The sequence below is a fragment of the Pituophis catenifer genome, unplaced genomic scaffold (assembly GCF_029215685.1).
Source record: "Pituophis catenifer annectens isolate HBS135680 unplaced genomic scaffold, rPitCat1.0.hap2 SCAF_7, whole genome shotgun sequence".
Taxonomy (NCBI): domain Eukaryota; kingdom Metazoa; phylum Chordata; class Lepidosauria; order Squamata; family Colubridae; genus Pituophis; species Pituophis catenifer.
In genome coordinates, this window is record NW_027256887.1 from 57,501,526 (window position 1) to 57,520,922 (window position 19,397).

Below are 19,397 nucleotides of genomic sequence, written 5' to 3' on the forward strand. Positions count from 1 at the left end.
TTAGAAACAAGTGTTTTGCAAACGAGGAAGAAAAGTGTTAGGGTATGACTTCTGGAAGTCTTCCGACCTCTTAATAATAAATAGCTCCATTCTGGGTCATGTGAGTGGGAAGGAAGGGGCTTAGAATGAAGGAATCAGCAACAAGCTCTGCCCCATTTCCCCTCTGCAGACTTGCTGATTCTCCCCATATTTGAACTTGATTTTTCCTTTGCCAATTTCTCTTCTCCACACCAAATTTAGTTCACTTCTGTTTAGTTTCCAGAGAGTTATTCTAGTGATGAAAAGATAGACATACCACCAAAGTCTCATTTGGCAAGTGTAAAAACTACACATATAATATTGGCTATTTTTGAAATTGAGAATGACCATGAAATTGCCTATGAACTTGAGGCTTTTTTGGGGGGAAATTGTTAACATTCCAAAACAACTGCATAACGAATTTTTTCAAGGTCAAGGAATTTACATTAATAACAGTCATAATTCTTTGAAGTTACTTTTAAAAGTCTGTTTTTAGGCTATCATTGTCTGCTGCACCTTTAAATTTTATAAATTCTCTTTATAGAAAAGCTTGTATGATAACCTACACTAACTGAAATATCTTCTCTATAGCAGAAGATATTAAATATGCAAGAGCCCTGGTGTCTCTTACTGTACATCTATTCACTTTAATTCATAGATGAAACCAAATAATGAATGCTGTGAATCCATACCAACAGACTCAAAGGCCACTACAGATGTTTCTACTGTTCAGGAGGCTGGAAAACCAGAAATATTATAATCGTGCCCTTATTTTTGTTTGAATATATCAATTAAAAAAAGGAGAGACTTCTGAATGTTATCCATCCCTCATTGAGTCAACCAAAAATTATATGCATATGCATATGAAATTTGCTGTGCCTATTAGCAACACCTTGCCTCTCTTAATGAATTTTGGGCTTGCTATTGAATGGTTTTGTCTTGGTTTGGTATGTGCAGCCTATGATAAGCAAAGCAATTGTTTGATTCCCTCTGCTTTGCTGTCTTCCCTCTTCTATGTATGAACAATGAATGGGGAAAATCTTCCCATCACAGTGCTTTGGCAGGAATGGGAAGATTCTGGCTGCAGGGTTCTGTAACTCATCTCTAGGTGCTTAAGTTCCAAGTCATCATAACCCCCCAAAAGATTAGAGAAATAAAGGAATTGAGTTAAAAGGCTATTTAGGATCCCCCATCCACATCCTTTATGCAACAAATGCTGGTTTCCACATTCCTTGGTCCTCCTCTTATTGCACTGTTTCCGCCTTGAGCTAACCACTTGGGGCCACAGAACTAGAGCATGTGCAGTACTGCTGGTTGAGCAATCAATTGCTAATGCACATTATGACAGACCATTGGCCTGAGCTTGCTGTGTCCATCTCTGTTAGGAGACAAGAGAATGTTGGCAGATGAGGCTGACTAGGAACCTGAGGGGAAGGGCATGTCCACATTAGCTTGAAGCAGCCATTAGGCCCAGCTCTGCTATCACACACTGCTGTCCCCGATTTCTGTTTCAACATATAATGGGTGACAAATCTTAAATTTATACATTTCTTGGCTGCCATTGGATGCTATTGGCTTGGGGTAGAAACATTACTTTAATACTGATACGATAAAAAACAATCTAAATTTGTTTCAGTCAAGAAATGGAAGTATTCCATCATGGCTGTAATCTGTACATGATAAGTTTATTCTTCTCAATAAGATCCAAGAAATAGGACTTATGAATCAAAACCCAGATTGTTAAACTGTACAGCATTACAGATGTCCATTTTTCTTTCTTAAGGAAAAAAGTTGGACTCACCTGTATATGGAATTTCTAGTGTCAATTGATCTCAATGAAAAGTTTCTGTCTCACTGCAATTAATAGATTTACTTTTTGGCGATGTATTTAGCAGGTCCTTCAGCAATAATTTTCCTGTTTTCAAATTTTATTCAGAATGAAAGCACACATGACTGGGCATTGTTGAAATAAAGTAGTTAAGATTCTATAGATTTTTGCAAAACAAATTCATGAACCTGACAGTAGGCTGCATATAGATACATATACAAATAAAATAATTTTCCTATTGCCTTAGGATTTAATTTAAAAAAATAGCTCTCCTCCCCAAATACCTAAAGCTTCTGATTCAAGTGTGTGATTATAGACAAGGCAGAACATTCAGATAGCATAAAAATGAAACACTAGCTGACTTTTTAAATGGAGAGGGTGGAAAATGAGCCCCGTGATTTTTTTTCCTACTCTAGTAACTACTCTCTCCCCAGAAATAGCGTCCTTTAGAAACCTCGGTAACATCACAGCCAAACATGAATATCATCCAAGGCACCTATCATTGCTTGGACAGTTTCCAAGATCTACATATCGGAGAAATGCATACATATAAGCAAGAGGAAATAACGCATGAATTCCTAAGGACCACAAGCGAGGATACTTAAGGAGTTCACACATACAGCTAATCATCTTTTATGCTTTATTGTATTTTGTGTGTATGTGTGCCCAGAACAGAGGGGCTCTAAATAAACTGTGCGCGATAAAAGAACCAGCAACGCCACAGCTTCCTCTTCGAGTCGGATTTTTTGCAAATGATTATTATTTTTTTTTAACCAACTTCCTTCCTGCTTTTAACTGCCAAACGCTGAGACAGAAAGGAACCCCGGACGCAGCCGCCAGCAAGTAAGTAAGTGCGAGCAGGGCAAGTGGAAGAAGAAAGCGAAAAGCGGGGCGGCCCAGCGCTGCCGATGGGGAGAGGCTCTTGAAGACCCCCTGGAAGGGTTCCCTTAAACCGGGGAAACAGAGCAGAAAAGGTGGCTCTAATCTAGAGCAAAGGGGAGGGGGGAGGTTAGGAGGAGCAGCGTCTTCAGGGCGATGGCTCTGCAATGCAGGGAAAGCTTCAGCACAATCCGCTGCGTGGGGGGTGGGTGGGTCACTTCTTGGAGAGACGGCCGAAGGAAGATTGCAAAAGGTTCTGCTTGGCGTCTTTGCTGCAAAAAACTGATGAATTTTGCCCGCTCCACAATTTGAGGGTGAGGGGAGGGGAAAGGGGCAATCCTTGCCCACGGTAAAATCCATTGCGCATCCTGTTCCGTCATACCTATAGACTGAATGTTTCTTCTCCCCCACCCCTATTATTTTATAGATATTCAGTGAACGTTAGCGTGGGCTAATGTTAGGTGGCCTGGTGACCTTTGGGTATTTGGGACCGCAACTGCCATTAATCCTGCAGTCACCTAGGTCCCAGGAACCACCAGAACAAATAACCTAGAGTTATAGGGGCTGAGAAACTTGACAATTTATTGCCCATTCTTAGCTCAATTTCAGGCAGGAAGCAGTGGCTGCTTGTTGGCTGCAAAGGGTTAAGGGTGCGGCTGACTTCCTATGGTATTCTTAACCAACATGTCTGGTTAGCAAGTGCCTGCTGCCTTCTCATCTTTCCTTCCCTTCATGCCTGGCATACAGTGATAACCAAATCTGAAGCAATTGCAGTTTTGGATAAGGTGTACCATAATTTATGACCGCCAACAGTGATTAATTCTATGTCTGAGAAGCTCCACATGGCAACTAATATAAGCTCTGATGACATAATAAGCTTAAGAGCATGTAATCAGGAGGAAGGTGATGGTGCAAGCTCCTTAACTGGCCTTATTGACTGACAGTAAAGACACTGTCTTCTGTGGAACATTTTAACTTCTGTAGCTTAGGAGATGTGCTGACTCCTGACAGTTCACAGATGTTAGTTACAGGACAAGTATGTGGATTTTGGATTGACTTGTAACTCTTCTAAGAACATGTATTCTATCCAAGGTCCTCACAATACAGAATGAGGAATTTAGATATTCACCATTAAGAATAATTGGTCAAGAGAAATGCCATATATATTTAATTAATTTATATAAATTCTTGTTTCCGTCCTCTTGGCTTAATGAATTCCAAAATGTAGTACTTAAAACAGAAATGCAAGAAAAGCATAATCGGGAAGCTCTTAACAGAGGTAGGAAGTGGTAGGGCTCTAGTTTAGACCAAAGGATGATTATAAAAGCTCATCAACCTGCTAATGAAAAGTCCCATAACCCAAGTATCTCACCTGGAAAGATTATGTTCCTTATTTTAAAAAGTACTGCTGACATATGCAAGATGTGGTCAAGTTTCCTGGCAGGAAGAAGTAATTTTATCAGCTCCAGAATTTGCATATGCTTTGTAGATAATAAGCAAGTGCATTAATGGCTGGGTGCACAGGAAATAATACTAAAATATATTCTTGTATTAAGCAAGCTGATACTTTACATAAATAGAAACCTTCAGGAGCTTTCTAGATACAATAATTGCTTGATGAGTCCTAAATCAGATAAGTAGCAGAGGTGTAAAATGGCATTTCTGGGACATAGGGTAGTTCTTTTTACATAATATTGCTAATTATATAGCAATGACAAGAAGAATGAGAATTTCACTGTTCTTTTGTTGTGCTTTTAATTTATGGAATTCTAATTAAAGGGAAAGGATGAATTCACCCTTTTGAGAAACTGTTACCTGTGAAACTGCTTCCTGTTTAGCTCCATGCTCCTCCTTTTTTGCAGTAACTGTTCTAGATTTTTTTAAAAAATCTGGGAACATCAAAGCACAGTGATATTATGTACAGAATTTAAAATATAGGGTATAAACACAGAACCACTGCAATAGATATGTAGCAAATACAATGAAATAATATGTGAAAGAAAGAAAATATTTGCTTATTTGTATAAAACATTTTAAAACAAAACTAAAAGGCAGAAAAGTAACTTGTGAATAATTTATCTGCAGTTAAAGTTTCATAGTATTTAAACATATGCATATATTTTTACTTGTAATTTAGATTTTTGTCATGTCCTAAATAATTTAAAATAATTCAAAATAATTTTTGTAACCAACAGTTACTGAATATCTATAAACTTTCAGGTTTATTTTTGTTTACTCTTTAGTTTCCAAATGCTAATTAGCTTGCATGTTACTCCAGGCTTTCTAATTTAAGATATTGTTTCCTTCATAATAATTGGCTATGAGCAATCCATATCATAACTTAAATCCTAAACCCTATTGGTACTTAGCCATGCTTGGATACAATCAGACCCAAAGAGATCCCAGGGTACCCTGTTTGTACCAGCTGTCCCAAAATCCTCCATAATTGAAATGAGATCACTGGGGGGTCAGCAGCTATCTGCATTATCTGAGGCACAATTAATTTCTTAATATTTCTTGTCATTTTTTACATTATATTGACTATCTATCATTGCACAATCTCCTCTCTCTCTTTTCAGTGAGTATCTGCTTCAGATTAACAGGAACTTCATTTGCATATCTTCTGAACCACGAGTCAATCCCTTTATCTTGTTCTTACAATTAAAAAATGATTTTTTTAATAAACTGACTTCGGACTGTAATGAAAAACTGACCTATGTGAGATCTCAGATTTATATTTTTATGAGACCAGAACAGGTTCTTCAGAACCTGGCTAGGCATCATTCTGTGATGTTGAGCACGCCATAACGCCATATTAGGCCTATTTGAATGAAAAAAAAAGTATCTTATTGCTGTGATGTTCATTTAAGGTGAAGCTGGAGGATTATAATGGTTGAAGTTTTATACTAAGTTAGCTACTATCATATGCAGGTAAAGAATCTGAGGTCCAAACGGTTGCTATTGAATTACAACTTTCAGCATCCTGTAGTTTGCTGAATTTGTATTTACCTGCAGGTTTGAGAATTTTACTTCTAGCTTAGATTAGTTAGTTTGTATTGCTCGAATGTGACAAATTAAGGATTCAGATAAACCAACTTCTTAGTATGGTTCATGAATAACCCTTGCATTAAACTAGCAAGTTATGATCTGCACTGAAAAATATCTACATCCAAGCATCCAATAGAGCAGGGGGTCCCAACCCTGGATTGTAAAGCCAGAAAGGTTGGAGACCACTGCAATAGAGCCAAAAGGTTTGCTGACTGGCAGCAGCCGGTGGGGGGGGGAGTGGGGGGAAGGCAGGGGTGAAATCCAGCAGGTTCTGACAGGTTCTGGAGAATCGGTAGTGGAAATTTTGAGTAGTTTGGAGAATCGGCAAATATCACCTCTGGTTGGCCCCAGAGTGGGGTGGGAATGGAGATTTTGCAATATCCTTCCCCTGGAGTGGGGTGGGAATGGAAACTTTGCAGTATCCTTCCCATGGAGTGGGGTGGGAATGGAGATTTTGCAGTATCCTTTGCCCACCAAGCCATGCCCACCAAGCCACACCACGCCCACCAAGCCACATCCACAGAACCGGTAGTAAAAAATTTTGGATTTCATCACTGGGGTGGGATGGTTTCACGCACATGCGCGCCCACTGCTTGCGCAAATTCAAATTCAAATAAATATATTTTGTTCTTCTGAGTAAAATAGGCTGCCTGCCATATTGTGCCTTTATTTATTATTTCTGTTATCCATGCAAGGGCATGAAAGGTTAGCAAAAATTTATGCCATTCTTTATGATAGCACACATGAATTTTGGCAACCCTGATGCATCTGGAATGTGTGAGGTTGGGGGATATTAGAACAGAACATCTGTTCTTGATGTTCATATGTCTCTTCCATTGTAGTTGTTCAAGAACTCAGATTAAAAACAAGAGCAACATGATACTGTGTGCCATGGATTAGCAATAATTTTCTACTCTGCTTTTTATGTTCTTTACTGTGTATTTTGTTTATCCTTCCTTGGCCAAGAACCTAACAGCAGACTGATTCTTCTGGTGCTAAAAAGGGAGTTTCATTTTAAGTCCTTCTTGAGCATGTTGCTTACTGAATTTTGTCTTGCTTCCCCCAATTTCAGAGAAGTTTCAGTGTTACAGATTGTGGTAGATCCTTGGAGTCTGTAGCCAGGGCATGGGTTGTCATAGGAACAAGGCACATGTTTCCTTCCTGCATAAGAAGGGGACCTGGTCACCACACAGAAAACAGCTATTTTAAATGTTGTGCAGTTGGGAAATTACATGATATTTATGCAGTTGGACTGATCAGCTTAAAAAAAAATTGTTAATAAGCTCCATTCAGGTATTTTCCTTCATTGTCTGCTTTTGATGTAAATCTCTGTATGGTATTGCATGAACTATTCAATTTATTTCTATTGCTGTCATGTCAATGAAGATTTGAAATAACTATTGCGTAGTAATGTGGCTGCTATGGCTTCTGAAGGTCTATTTGTCTTTGTCAACGGGACACAAAGAGGTTCTTTAGTTGGAGGATTTGCTGGTCATTGTGGAATCAGTGTGAAGTATTTTGTTACGGATACAAATAATAAGGTTACGTACTTATTTTTGTGCTCAAGAACTTCAAGTCCAGCATACCAGCATATATTTTAAAAATGTGACTGAGTCTAGTTGCAGTCCTTAGCCTGTAAATGTTTGGCTCATTAATTACAGCTCTCGGTTGTTACACACAAGGTGAATCCTCATGTATGACTTTGTTTAGATTTATGTCATAGAAGGTGAGTATATTGTGGGAAGTATATCAGTACAAACTCACATTAGCATCCTTCTCCAGAGTTCTCAGCCAATATGAAATTCCAGGAATATAGGAATTGAAATTCCACACATCTGCAGATACCAGATTGGGAAAGGTGCCTCAGTATGCATTCAGGTTTGCTGTGCAAGATGAGGGTGAATAGCTCATATTCCAGAATCTGTACTTTCACAGAGAGCAGGGTTACTGTAGCAGAAATATGGATGTCAAGAAATATTATCAAGCTTTTACAGCAGCGAGATTCTGCTGTTGTTTCTATTGATATATGTTGGTGTGAATGGTAAAGAGAAAGAGCTGGTGATGAAGGTCCAGAGGTTAGAGGGAGTCTTACCTTATGAGCTGACCTTGATGCGTGAATCTAGTATAGTATTTCTCAACCTGGAAAATGCTGGCTAGGGAATTCTGGGAATTAGAGTCCACACCTCTTAAAATGGTTATATTTTATAGCTCATATTGGCTTTGTTAAGAGAACTCAGCATGTATAGCATTTTACATATATGTGTGCATGTATGCATGTGTGTGTAAACAGAAAGAGAGAGGATATCGTTTAAAAATTATCTTGCTGTAGTTATTGATTAAATCTATTTTGGGAAGACAGGAATATCAGTGGCTGTTTCAGTGGCCAGAGCAGGTGCTTTCTTTTTTGCTATCTCCCCCACCATTAAAGTGTTTGAGAGCTGGAATGATTAACAAATTCTGGGGATCAGTTCGTGTTCTTTTATAAAGCCAATGTCATGAATCTGGGATGAGCAAATTACAAGTGAGAAGAATATTCAGCGAAGGGGCTCTTTTTGGTCTATTAGTTAAGAGCGATTATATCCTTCTATCTAGAAATGCATCTCTCCTTTACAGAAAAAAGCAGTCCAGCTACTGGATAACTGAATTTGACAAAATATCTATTGCCAGGTTAAATGTCTTTGATCCTTTTGCTTATAAAAGTATTTAAATGGCTGTGCCTGTGACCTTCACTCCCACAATTGTTCCCTTTATTGTAGAAAGCCAAGGATTTACAAATCTTGTAATCAGTACCTTACTTAGTGCCCTTACAGTAACTGGCATTTTTTTTTTCCTGTAGCCAACAGTCATGACTGAGAAAGACCCTGAGGTACATGTGGAAGAAGATGACGATGAGCTAGATGGTAAACTAAACTACAAGCCTCCACCTCAAAAGACACTTCAGGAATTACAGGAGCTGGACAAAGATGATGAAAGCCTTGCAAAGTACAAGAAGTCTTTGCTGGGGGAGGTACCAGTGGTTGCAGGTACAGCTGGAAAAAGGTCCTTTGGAAGAATCATGTTTTGGGGTAGAAAAAGAAGGCAGTATTTGTATTTGCTCTGTGATGAAATTAATATTGTCAGTGATGGAGAACATTAAATTTGATCCTAAAAATGAAAGAGAAGTGATTATTTATTTATTTAATTTCTTTGTTGCCATCTCACTGGTAAAGCGACTCCAGGTGACTGTATTATGTTGATCTGAGAATATTTTACCATAATTGAAGATCAACTTTCAGTGTTACTTTTAAGGTGACATCAAGGGTGCTATTCAACAGGTTCTGACAGGTTCTGGAAAACCAGTAGCGGAAATTTTGAGTAGTTCGGAGAACCGGCAAATACCACCTCTGGCTGGCCCCAGAGTGGGGTGGGAATGGAGATTTTGCAATATCCTTCCTCCAGGAGCGGGGAGGGAATGGGGATTTTGCAGTATCCTTCCCCTGCCACGTCCACCAAGCCACACCATGCCCATCAAGCCACGTCTACAGAACCGGTAGTAAAAAAATTGGATTTCACCACTGGGTGACATGGATTCTATTTTCAGTATGCAAGTCTACTTCTGTCCTCCTAGCTGGGTGGAGGATTTTGCTATTCAGCATAGGAACCAGAACATAGTTTAAAAGGATCAAATCAGCAATGCTGAGAGAGTCTTCTAGCCAAGTTCTGAAATAAAGTTTCCAGTCAAGTTGACAACAGTACTAGGTAGACACTTATTGGTGTATTTCTTAGCATATGAAGGAATTAGTTGAGTCATATTTATATTATTAATATTTGAAGTTAGCAACAAAACCTGAAGCATTAATTTACTGCCCCTGGTATATATTTCAACAAAGATAATTCATGTAATTAATATAACCTTTTGGTTATGTTGACTGCTACATATTTTATTACATTTATTCTTGGAAGGTATTTGATTATTCTTGGCAGCTATTTTATGCTGTGTCATATTATTTATGTTTTTAATTATTGGTTGTGCTTTTATTCTGTTTTAATTGTTAGCCAGAGATAAGACAGCTTTGTAAATTTATTAAAGAAACAAATTAGAAGAGAGGTAATGTTACTGTCCCTCTACGGAGGGTGTGAGTGGGAACAGTGAGATCGGATTGAATTTCCCTGCATGACTGAAACTAATAATATGTCAGAAAAAAGGTTTATATTAGCTATTAAGTGACATGCTAATTTCCTGTGCACATGAAGGCTGTAGGAAGATAAATTTTGCATTAAAAAAAAGGAAGCACCTCAGGTTTCTCAATGTTTGGTTAATAAACCTTTTATCCTTTTCCTGACACCACAGACCCAACACTTCCGAATGTGACTGTCACTCGACTTACTCTTGTATGTGACACTGCTCCAGGACCAATCACCATGGACCTCACTGGTAGGAAACATTCTCTCCTTATTATATAGCAGGTTGAATGGAATTCCTGGGCCTTGCTTCATTTTGAAGTTGATTTTGTGAATGTTGAGTTAAGTAGGATTAGGATGGATAACCTCTGAGGTACTGTGTTTCTCCAAAAATAAGACCCTGCCTTATATTTTTTTGAACCCTGAAATAAGCGCTTGGCCTTATTGCCATGCGCTCAAAAGCCCGATTGGGCTTATTATCAGGGGATGTCTTATTTTGGGAGAAACAGGGTATTAGATAGTGCAACTCAGTCCTCATCCTTCTGGAAGACTACTTAAGGTCAACTGTTGATTCAGTTATGTAACGTGAAGGAATGTGAGGTTCTTGGACAGTTGGAGAGAAGGAATTTAAGGCAGGAGTAGGAGTGGGTAGCCTCCTGGCCTGTATCATTCTTCCCCTTAAACTACTATCTAAAAATAGTCCAAAACTGAACTTGTAAATTTCAGAAAATCAATTTGTCCAATGCCATAAATCATCAAGAGGGAACAACTCTTGTGGCAGTGACTTGAATCCATTATCAACCAGTTTAATTATGTTTGTCTAATTACGAGAGAAAAGTAAGCCTTTCTGTTTGTCTAGTTTATGTAATTATATAAACTTCTAGCAGATGCCTCTGTATGCATTTCCTCACAACTAATTAAAAACACTAATTCTTCCATTTTTTCCTTATAAGGAAGGTGTTTTAAGCATTTATGTCAGTTGCAGATGGGTTGGGAGCAGAGTGCGATGAATCTTAGAAACAGCTTATTGCCTGTTTGCTGAGATTTCAGGTAGGAGAGATTTTGAACAGGGGATTTCTGACTTTTAACCTATCTAATGTCCTAATATTCTTATTTCCTCTGGCCACCATGAGTTATTTCCTATTTTTAAAAAAAGATTTAAAAGTAAAATTTAAAAAGAACTAACAAAGTGTAGGAGGTATCTAAGTAGAGGCTGGATGGCCATCTGTTAGAGATTCTAAAGCTGCATTTTCGTGGCTCTTTCTAACTTTAGAATTCTATAATGGGTGTTGCGTCTATGTTGGTTGACCAGCTAGAATGGGATTAGTTGGAATTAGTTGATGACACATCGTTGTTGGATGGGATGAGGTCATATACTGGGAAAAAGAGAGAAGGTTTGGATTATGCTGACTTGATTGGAGTGTGGGTGCAGACAGCAACATCTCAGTAGGAAAGGGTAGAGGGAGATAAGGTAGTTGCCTTAGAAGAGTGAGGAAAATCCTCAGGGATGACTCACACCCTGGTCAGCACCTCTTTATTCTCCTACCATCGGGCAGGAGATATAGAAGCATAGCCAGTCGTATAAACAGGCTGAAGAACAGCTTTTATCCATGGGCTGTCAGACTCCTGAATGCCACATAACATCATAAGTATGTAGTATGATAGACTTGCAGTGCTGGCACAACGTGCAACATACTCATATTGGCGCAATATATTATAATGTAGTGTTATGTACATATATGTATAGAGGATTGTGTGTTTGTTAGTATGATTTACTGAGTTAGGGATTTTCTTTCTTTAACTGAGTTATTGAGATGTATTGTGTTGGGGGGGTGCACTAAGGGAGGCTCAGCCAATCTCATTGTACACAAGTTGTGCGTTGACAATAAAGGTTTGAACAACTTGAAGCAGGGTGGACCACTCTCTGGGAAAGTTCACTTAGTGGCTAGTACCGATGTTGCTTTTTAGCCTCCTTGGCTTAGCTCCCATGCCTGGATATTACATGCTCAATAGTCCTTAGCTTAAGCTATAGCAGCTTAATGCCAGGTCTGCCTGAAATGAAGGCTCTTCTGAGAGCCAACCTGCTGTGTATTACTGAGACTTAGTGGGTGAGAATGGGGCTCTTAGAAATATTATCAATATTTGATAATATTGGGGTGTGGCACTGGCTATATCTCCTACGTAGAGATAGGAGGATGGATACTGCTGTCTGGAAATCTCTTGTGGCTTTCAGAAGTAGTTTTCCACAGACGACTAGATGTGAAACCCTGTTTGTGTAGCTGGGTTCCAGAGAACAGATGGGATTGCTGCTGGCAATGAGTGGCACAGTGGCTAGAATGCAGTACTGCAGGCTACTTCTGCTGACTGCCGGCTGCCTGCAATTTGGCCGTTCAGATCTCACCAGGCTCAAGGTTGACTCAGCCTTCCATCCTTCCGAGGTGGGTAAAATGAGGACCCAAATTGTTGGGGGCAATATGCTGACTCTGTAAACTGCTTAGAGAGGTCTGTAAAGCACTGTGAAGTGGTATATAACTGTAAGTGTTATTGCTATTGCTGCTGCCAGCCTCCTTCCTGTGTTGTGGCTTTGTTGTGGCTGTGTTGCTTTGACTGGGTTTGGAATTTTCTAAACCTATGGTACTGGAAGACTGCGCTCTAACTTCTCTGGTTGCAGAGACTGAAGTGGTTTAGGAGCTCAAGGCCACCTTAGGAACTTCTCCAGGCACTCTCCAAAACCCACTGGTCTACCTCAGGCATCTGATGGACCTCACTGGGTTTTAGACAATGCTTGGAGAACTTCTTAAGGCTCTGATACCCAATTCAACAGTCTCCTCTTGGAATGAGAGGATGGCTTCAGCATTGGATTAGTTTTTATGTGTACACGTGGCCTCTCTCTGTACATGAATCCTGGAGGGTCACCAGGTTTTCAGAGGAACTCTGGGGGATAAAATGGCAAAAGAGTTTGAACCCGTTAATCCGAAGAGGACAGGGTTCTTGGAGCTCTTAGTGCAACCACATGCGTATTAGAGCTATTCTTGTCAAAGTTTCTTGGGAGATGTCATATGGCTGGGTTCAGGGTGATTAATACTTGAGAGAGGGGTTGTCCCTCTGCTCTTAAGGAAACAATAATCTGCCCTTCCTCAAAAAATTATTGCTTTACAGTGTTGGGTATTTTTTGACCTATTTCCAAATCTTCTTTGGTGAGTTTGGGGAGTAGGTATTTGACTGCAACTTCAGAGGAAGAAATGGATCATCTTTCTGTCTGGATTAGCCCTGGGTTGCTTGTGGATGACCTATGGTGAGACCAGAATGGGCATGGTGGGGGTGATGCATCCATTCTGGCTATCCCTAATTTCTCAGCAGCTTTGGCATCATGGATCAAAGTATAATTCTAGACTGGCTCAGAGGGCTGGGATTGGGAGAAAAACTATTATGCTTTCTCTCCATCCTCTAGGGCCAGTTCCAGTTAGTGTTGATGTGGGGGTTGGGGGGTGGGGAAAGAATTCCATCTCTGTTTGGGATGAGGTGCTTCATGGCTCAATTCTCTCCCTGCTCCTGTATGACATCTTCCATGAGGCTCTGGGTTATGTCATCCTTTGGCATAGGGTTAGGTACTGCCCATATGATATTAAATTACACATCTTAGCTTCTAGTTGCTCATGCAATATTTTCAAGTCATTGACTCAATGTCTGGAGGTTCTGGGGTCTGTATGGGGAGGAACAGATTCAATCTTAATCCTAAACAAGTCCATGTGGTTGAAGATTTTGAGGCCTGATGAACCTGGAGATCTTCCACTTTTAGTTCTGAACTGGATTGCTTTCTGCCAGGCAGACCCAGTGTTCAGGCTAGGAACCTCTAAGCTCATGACATCTATCGAAGAGAAGGTGGAAATCATGATTGAGAGGCCCTTTGCAGAAATCTATATTTTCCAGCTCATAGTCACTCATGCCTTCATCGCCTCTTCTTTGGATTAGTGTGTATGGCTGCCCTTGAAATCCACTCTGAAGGTAACAGTTGGTCCAGAATGTAATGGCATGGATAATTACGGGCTCATCTTTGTATACCTACATTATGCTGTTATTTTTTGACCTGCATTGGTTGTCAATAGGCTTCTGGACACATCTCAATGTGCTGGTTATCACTGGTAAAGCTCTTAATGGAATGGTGCCTAGTCATTTGTGGAACCACTTGTCTCTGATTATCTCTGCCTTTTCTGATAAGCTCTAACAGAGTTGACATGCTCCATATCTCTAATGTTATGAAAACTGGATAGCTCTGATCCTTCCTGCCTTTTGAAGATCTAGCTTTTCTTCCAGGCACTGGATTAGGTGGTTTTGTGAATCTGTCTGGAGAGTTTATCTTTGATTGTTCAATTGCCTCTGGCCTAATAAATATTTTATAGCATTATTGTTATTTTACTTATACACTGTCCTGAGATGTATGTTGAGAGAATACATAATTTAAATGAACTAAATAACTAAAATATAGTGGTAGTGGATATAGTCAATCTTCTCACAGATCAAGTTTTTAGTGTGTTCCAAGTACAGCCAGAAGGCTGCCTGCTTAGATTTCTTCATTGTTGGCACAGCACCAGTGCAATAATTTCTTCTGCATACTTAAGTAACAGTCTGTGTTCCCAGGAGTTTAACACCAGCAAGAAATAGTCACAGTTTGCCTTATATGGGTTCTTGCTTGATAAGAGAGGAAGTCATGGCTTAGCAAAGCACAGATGCTTCCTCTGTAGCTGAAATCTCCAGGGGAAGCAAGTCCACAAATGGTTTGTTGATAAATGCATTATACAATCTGTGTGAAAATGCTTCTAGCTTTTACTTACACAAATATGCATTTTGATAGCTATGCATGAATGATTCCAGTGAATAGGGTTTTTTTTAGTTAATTGGAATGATATAAGTGTGCTCATATGCACAAATTCACAGCACAGACATTTCTGGTTTATTAATTCATGCACTTTCACATTTCATGTTCATTGGCAAGATACTTACTGCATGCTTATTTGGTACATCTAAACAACATATTTAATACATTAAACATAAAAGGGTGGCTTCTGTTTCCTTGGAAAAACATTATGTTGCAGTGGAAGAATAGGGACATAGAACTAAGAAACCGCCTCCTCTTTTCATGTAATTTCTAGAATTCTTTGAGAGAATTTATTTACTTGATTGTTTGTTTATTTTTAAACTGCTACATGCTGGTTAAAACAAGCACAATACTAACATGTTTGCAACCCAGATATGCTTATACACAACAAAGTGCTAGAGCTGTAAGAGCTATTTTTCTGAAATTTTGCCAGCTGATTGAGAGCAGAGCTGAGCTACCACGCCTAGCGCGCCTATCAGCTATTTGGTAACTAGCTGTGTGGTAGCAATGGAGTCAGCAGAGCCTTTCATTAAATGTGTACCAGCACATCACTGCTTATGCATATATATATATATATGGTACTCCAATGTACAGCAATCAAATGAATCCATGGGAAAAAAGCTGTTTTCTTCCACATCTTTTAACCTGATTGATTAAGGCATTTTCCCTGTTCCAGGGGACCTTGAGGCTCTGAAGAAAGAGACCTTTGTATTAAAAGAAGGAGCTGAATATAGAGTCAAGATCCACTTCAAAGTAAGTGACTTTCCTGTAGAAATTTTCCGGAGCTGGATTCTATTCCATTCTGCATATCTTCACTATAGCCTCTTGTAGTGCAAATGTGTACATTGCTGGTTCATAAATGTCACAGCTGTCAATTTAAATAATAAAGCATTAACCAAAATAAGAAATTTGCATTGTCTACAGGCAGAAAGGAAAGTATTTCCAGTGAATCTTGTATTCTTTAATTCTTTTAACTGGACTAATTATTTGTATTCTACTAAAGACAAAATAAATTTAAATGAAACTATACATTATTCTTACATTATGATACAACAAAACAGATAAAAAGTTTTTATTTTTTTCCTTGTGCAACTTAATTAGAAGCAGAAAAAAGAAACATGAACTCAATTACTTTTCTTAAATTGGCTTTTATTGTTTTAGCTTAATATTTATCATTGTTTAGGTTACAGATCTATTACTATATTTCAGAACAGTGCATCAGCAACAAATATCAGTAAGAAGTGTATTGTCCCAAAATATATTAGGTTTTTTCTCCCCAAATATATTTAATCCTAAATATATCCAATTGCTGGTCCTTAAAAATCTGTTCAGAAATTTCCCCTTTTCCTAAACTTTATTTGATCATTATAATGTAAAATGGCCCCTTAACGGAAAGTGTCATCTGGGCAAAATGCAGAAGTGGTCACACTGATAGGCTACATTGCTGAAAACTGCTTTATTTCCTCCTCCTCTTAAAGAAGAGCAACCAGAATTGGACAAACATAGCTAGTAATTGTGCTGGATTTAGCGTTTCATTTCCACTGATGCTTACATTAATTCAAATTGTAAATGTCTCATAAAGAGATAGTGGCAGTTTCATTTGTTGGCACAACATAAAAACTAGTTGAAGATCTGATATGACTTATTCAAGCTGCTGTGAGGAATCTTAAATTGAACTACTATGGTTGAGTGTATGAAGATTTGGGCTGTTAAACTTACCTTCAATTTAGGTTTTGATGATTAGACTCCTAATCACAGGAGCCTCATAATCTGAAAAAATAAATGAGTAAATTGTTTAGTTTAGTTACAGAATGGTGTTTTCTCCCTACCATATCCCAAAGTAAGGGTATTGATAATTTGAACTGAATTACCCCACTCAATGGGCAGTTTTTCTCTTGCAGGTAAACAAAGAGATTGTATCTGGTTTGAAATATCTCCAGAACACTTACCGGAAAGGAGTGAAAGGTGAATATGTGAAATTATTTTTTTCTCCTCTTCAATACCTGTAGATGATACTGCTATAAACATAGCCTTGCTTGCACATTCTTTCAAAAATCACCTTGATGTGATTGCGCTGAATAACTCACCTTTCACACTTTGTAGATAAAGCAGTCCTTTCCCTTTTTGTACAGTGCAAATATGGCAGAAAGCCTTTGCCTCTAAACTGTAATACAGAGACCGCAATCCACAGGAGCAGAAATTATTCTGTTGATATTTCTGTTTGCATGGTAAACACTGGGCATATAGCTAGATGCCTGAAACCCCCCTTATTTATAGATATTTATATGGTATGCTCAGACACCAGAGAGAAAATTCTCTTATATGTATAACATCAGAGGACTTGAGCTAACTTGGGCTGTCTCTTCTATCCTAATTTTAATTGCCCCAAGTCCGTCTTCCCTCCCTCCCTCCCTCCCTCGTTCCTTCCCTCCCTGTATACAAGCTTCAGAAAAATCTGTTAAGAGGCTTAGATAGCTTACAATAAGATTTAAAACAATAAATTGTATCAACAAAAAAAAAATCACATAAAAGAAAAAATGTAAAACTGTTTTAATAAACCTTCACACCAAAGAAATAATCAAGCAGAAAATAGATTCTCAAAACCAGAAATTCTCCACTCACAGCAAGTCCATTCTCATGACCCTTTGAAACTGTCAAGTTTTAATGACATTCTGAAGAAACGATGATCTGATTGCTAGGGAAATTGAGGGAGGTTGAAAACCTATGTGAGAACACTGAAATATGGAAACATTTAATAATCTTGGAGGATTTGGGGCATTTTTTATAAACTGTATTTTGGAAGTTTGGAGGATGCTATTGTTGTTATTTTCTATCATATAAGGAATATAAATTAATTAACGTTTGTTCCAAATTCCTTTCTGGGATGGTTTCTGAGCATTAGTTGCAGTAGCAGCTGCTGATAAATCTACTAAAGGATGATATAATCTGAATTCAATCCAGGCGATGGAAAACTGCAATCATTATTATATTAAATGTTTGTATTGCATTTTAAAATCATTTGTGTTTTGTGTTCCATTCTATTTTTGTCCTACCTTCTGATGCATTGTCTTTCTGTGGCTTGTTCTCTCCTAGTGGATAAGGCTGTATTCATGGTGGGCAGCTATGGGCCACGGCCAGAAGAGTATGAATTCATGACACCTATTGAGGAAGCACCAAAGGGCCTGGTGGCCCGAGGAAACTACTGCAATAAGTCTCTCTTCACTGATGATGATAAGCACAACCATCTCACCTGGGAATGGAACTTGGCTATTAAAAAGGAATGGACAGAATGAATTTTACCCAGTTTTCTCTTTTTCCTTCTTCTGCTGCTTGTGCTTATTCCAAATGTGTCAGTTGCTGGCACATGCATGCCATGCTTCTTCCACATAACCCAACCCTTTTATTGTCAAAAGAAATTTAGCCAGTATAGGCTATTGGAGAGATTCTGTTTCTCCTCCTGCTACCTTGAAAATAATCTCACAAAAATCAACAGGGACAAAACATTTCTCTGGTTGCACAGGATCAATTCTTGAAGTGCCTTTGGTCAGAAGATACATAGTCACCAACTTAAACCTATTGCTATCATGGCACATCAGTTGACTGAAAGAGAGTTGGCTTTGGAATTTCTCTTTCCCCCTGCCTTATATGAAAAGTTCTGTCAGCGGATAGTGTCTTGTTTAAATTTGGTTCCCAGAATTGCATTTGGAGTTGCCTTGTCTAGTAATATAGGATACGGTTCCTGACCTGGCCTGTAACGATAGCAGTGTCTTTGAAAATAAAGCCAATTTTGTCCTTTGCTTCAGAGTGAGCTTCTTGTTTTTCTTACAATACATAGATTTAAGTATTTTTCTCTTTACACACTAGGGATATCAAATTCAGTTCTTGCCTCACATCTCTCCCGCCCCCAGATCCAGGCACTTTAGTCTTCTTGCATCATTTTAACAGTTTAAGGCATAAGCAGAACACTTAATGATTAGGATTGTAGAGAACATAATGGGCATTGCCACTGGATCACTCTCAGGGTATCATGAGAAGTAGATTGATTGTACAGAGGAAGAATATGGTTTGTCACCAGCATATGGGTCTATTTTTATTCTTTTGCTAAAGATAGGCAGTACATATTGCTCGGGGGAGCACCCTTTTTTAAAATGGCCAATGACAACTCTGAACCTGTAGGGCTGAAATGTTTGGTTGGGAGTTTTCTTTGCAGAAGGCTAATGCTTCTGTGTCACAGTCTCTCCTCTAAAATATAAACTGTTTTGCCACAAAAACAATTTGCTCCGGATTTTGAAGTTTGATCTTAGCTGTGTCTGGGAGGCCTGCAGAATCAGGAAATGGGATGCATGTGCCTCCCATGGTAGTTGACCTGGGAGTTGAGGTGAAACAAGAACTAGTTGATGATTTAAGGCTATTTTCAGAATCACAGCATTAAGGAACAAAATGAATAAGCAAATAACTTAAAGAATGTTCCCTTTACAAATGCTACTCTGTGTAATAGGCAGAAATCGGGTTCTGTAATAAAAAGCACTGCTCATTTCATAGAAACCTAAAATACAACGGTAGGAGGTGGTGCAGGCAAAATGTGCA

At 38.8% G+C, this 19,397-nt stretch overlaps 1 protein-coding gene across 4 annotated transcripts; it reads left to right on the forward strand.

Moving 5' to 3' along the window:
* The first annotated feature begins 2,595 nt into the window (after positions 1-2,595).
* On the forward strand, positions 2,596-18,606 carry ARHGDIB (Rho GDP dissociation inhibitor beta). Of its 4 annotated transcripts, none has more exons than XM_070946938.1 (6): positions 2,596-2,689; positions 8,610-8,796; positions 10,104-10,187; positions 15,487-15,563; positions 16,712-16,775; positions 17,904-18,606. In XM_070946938.1, the coding sequence occupies exons 2-6, from the start codon at positions 8,619-8,621 to the stop codon at positions 18,101-18,103; spliced, it is 603 nt and encodes a 200-aa protein (XP_070803039.1). In that variant the 5' UTR covers positions 2,596-2,689; positions 8,610-8,618; the 3' UTR covers positions 18,104-18,606. The 4 variants fall into 4 exon arrangements, with proteins under 4 accessions (XP_070803039.1, XP_070803040.1, XP_070803041.1 ...); XM_070946939.1 differs by having other exon boundaries at positions 2,660-2,693; XM_070946940.1 differs by lacking the exon at positions 2,596-2,689 and adding an exon at positions 2,764-2,820.
* The last annotated feature ends 791 nt before the right edge of the window (positions 18,607-19,397 follow it).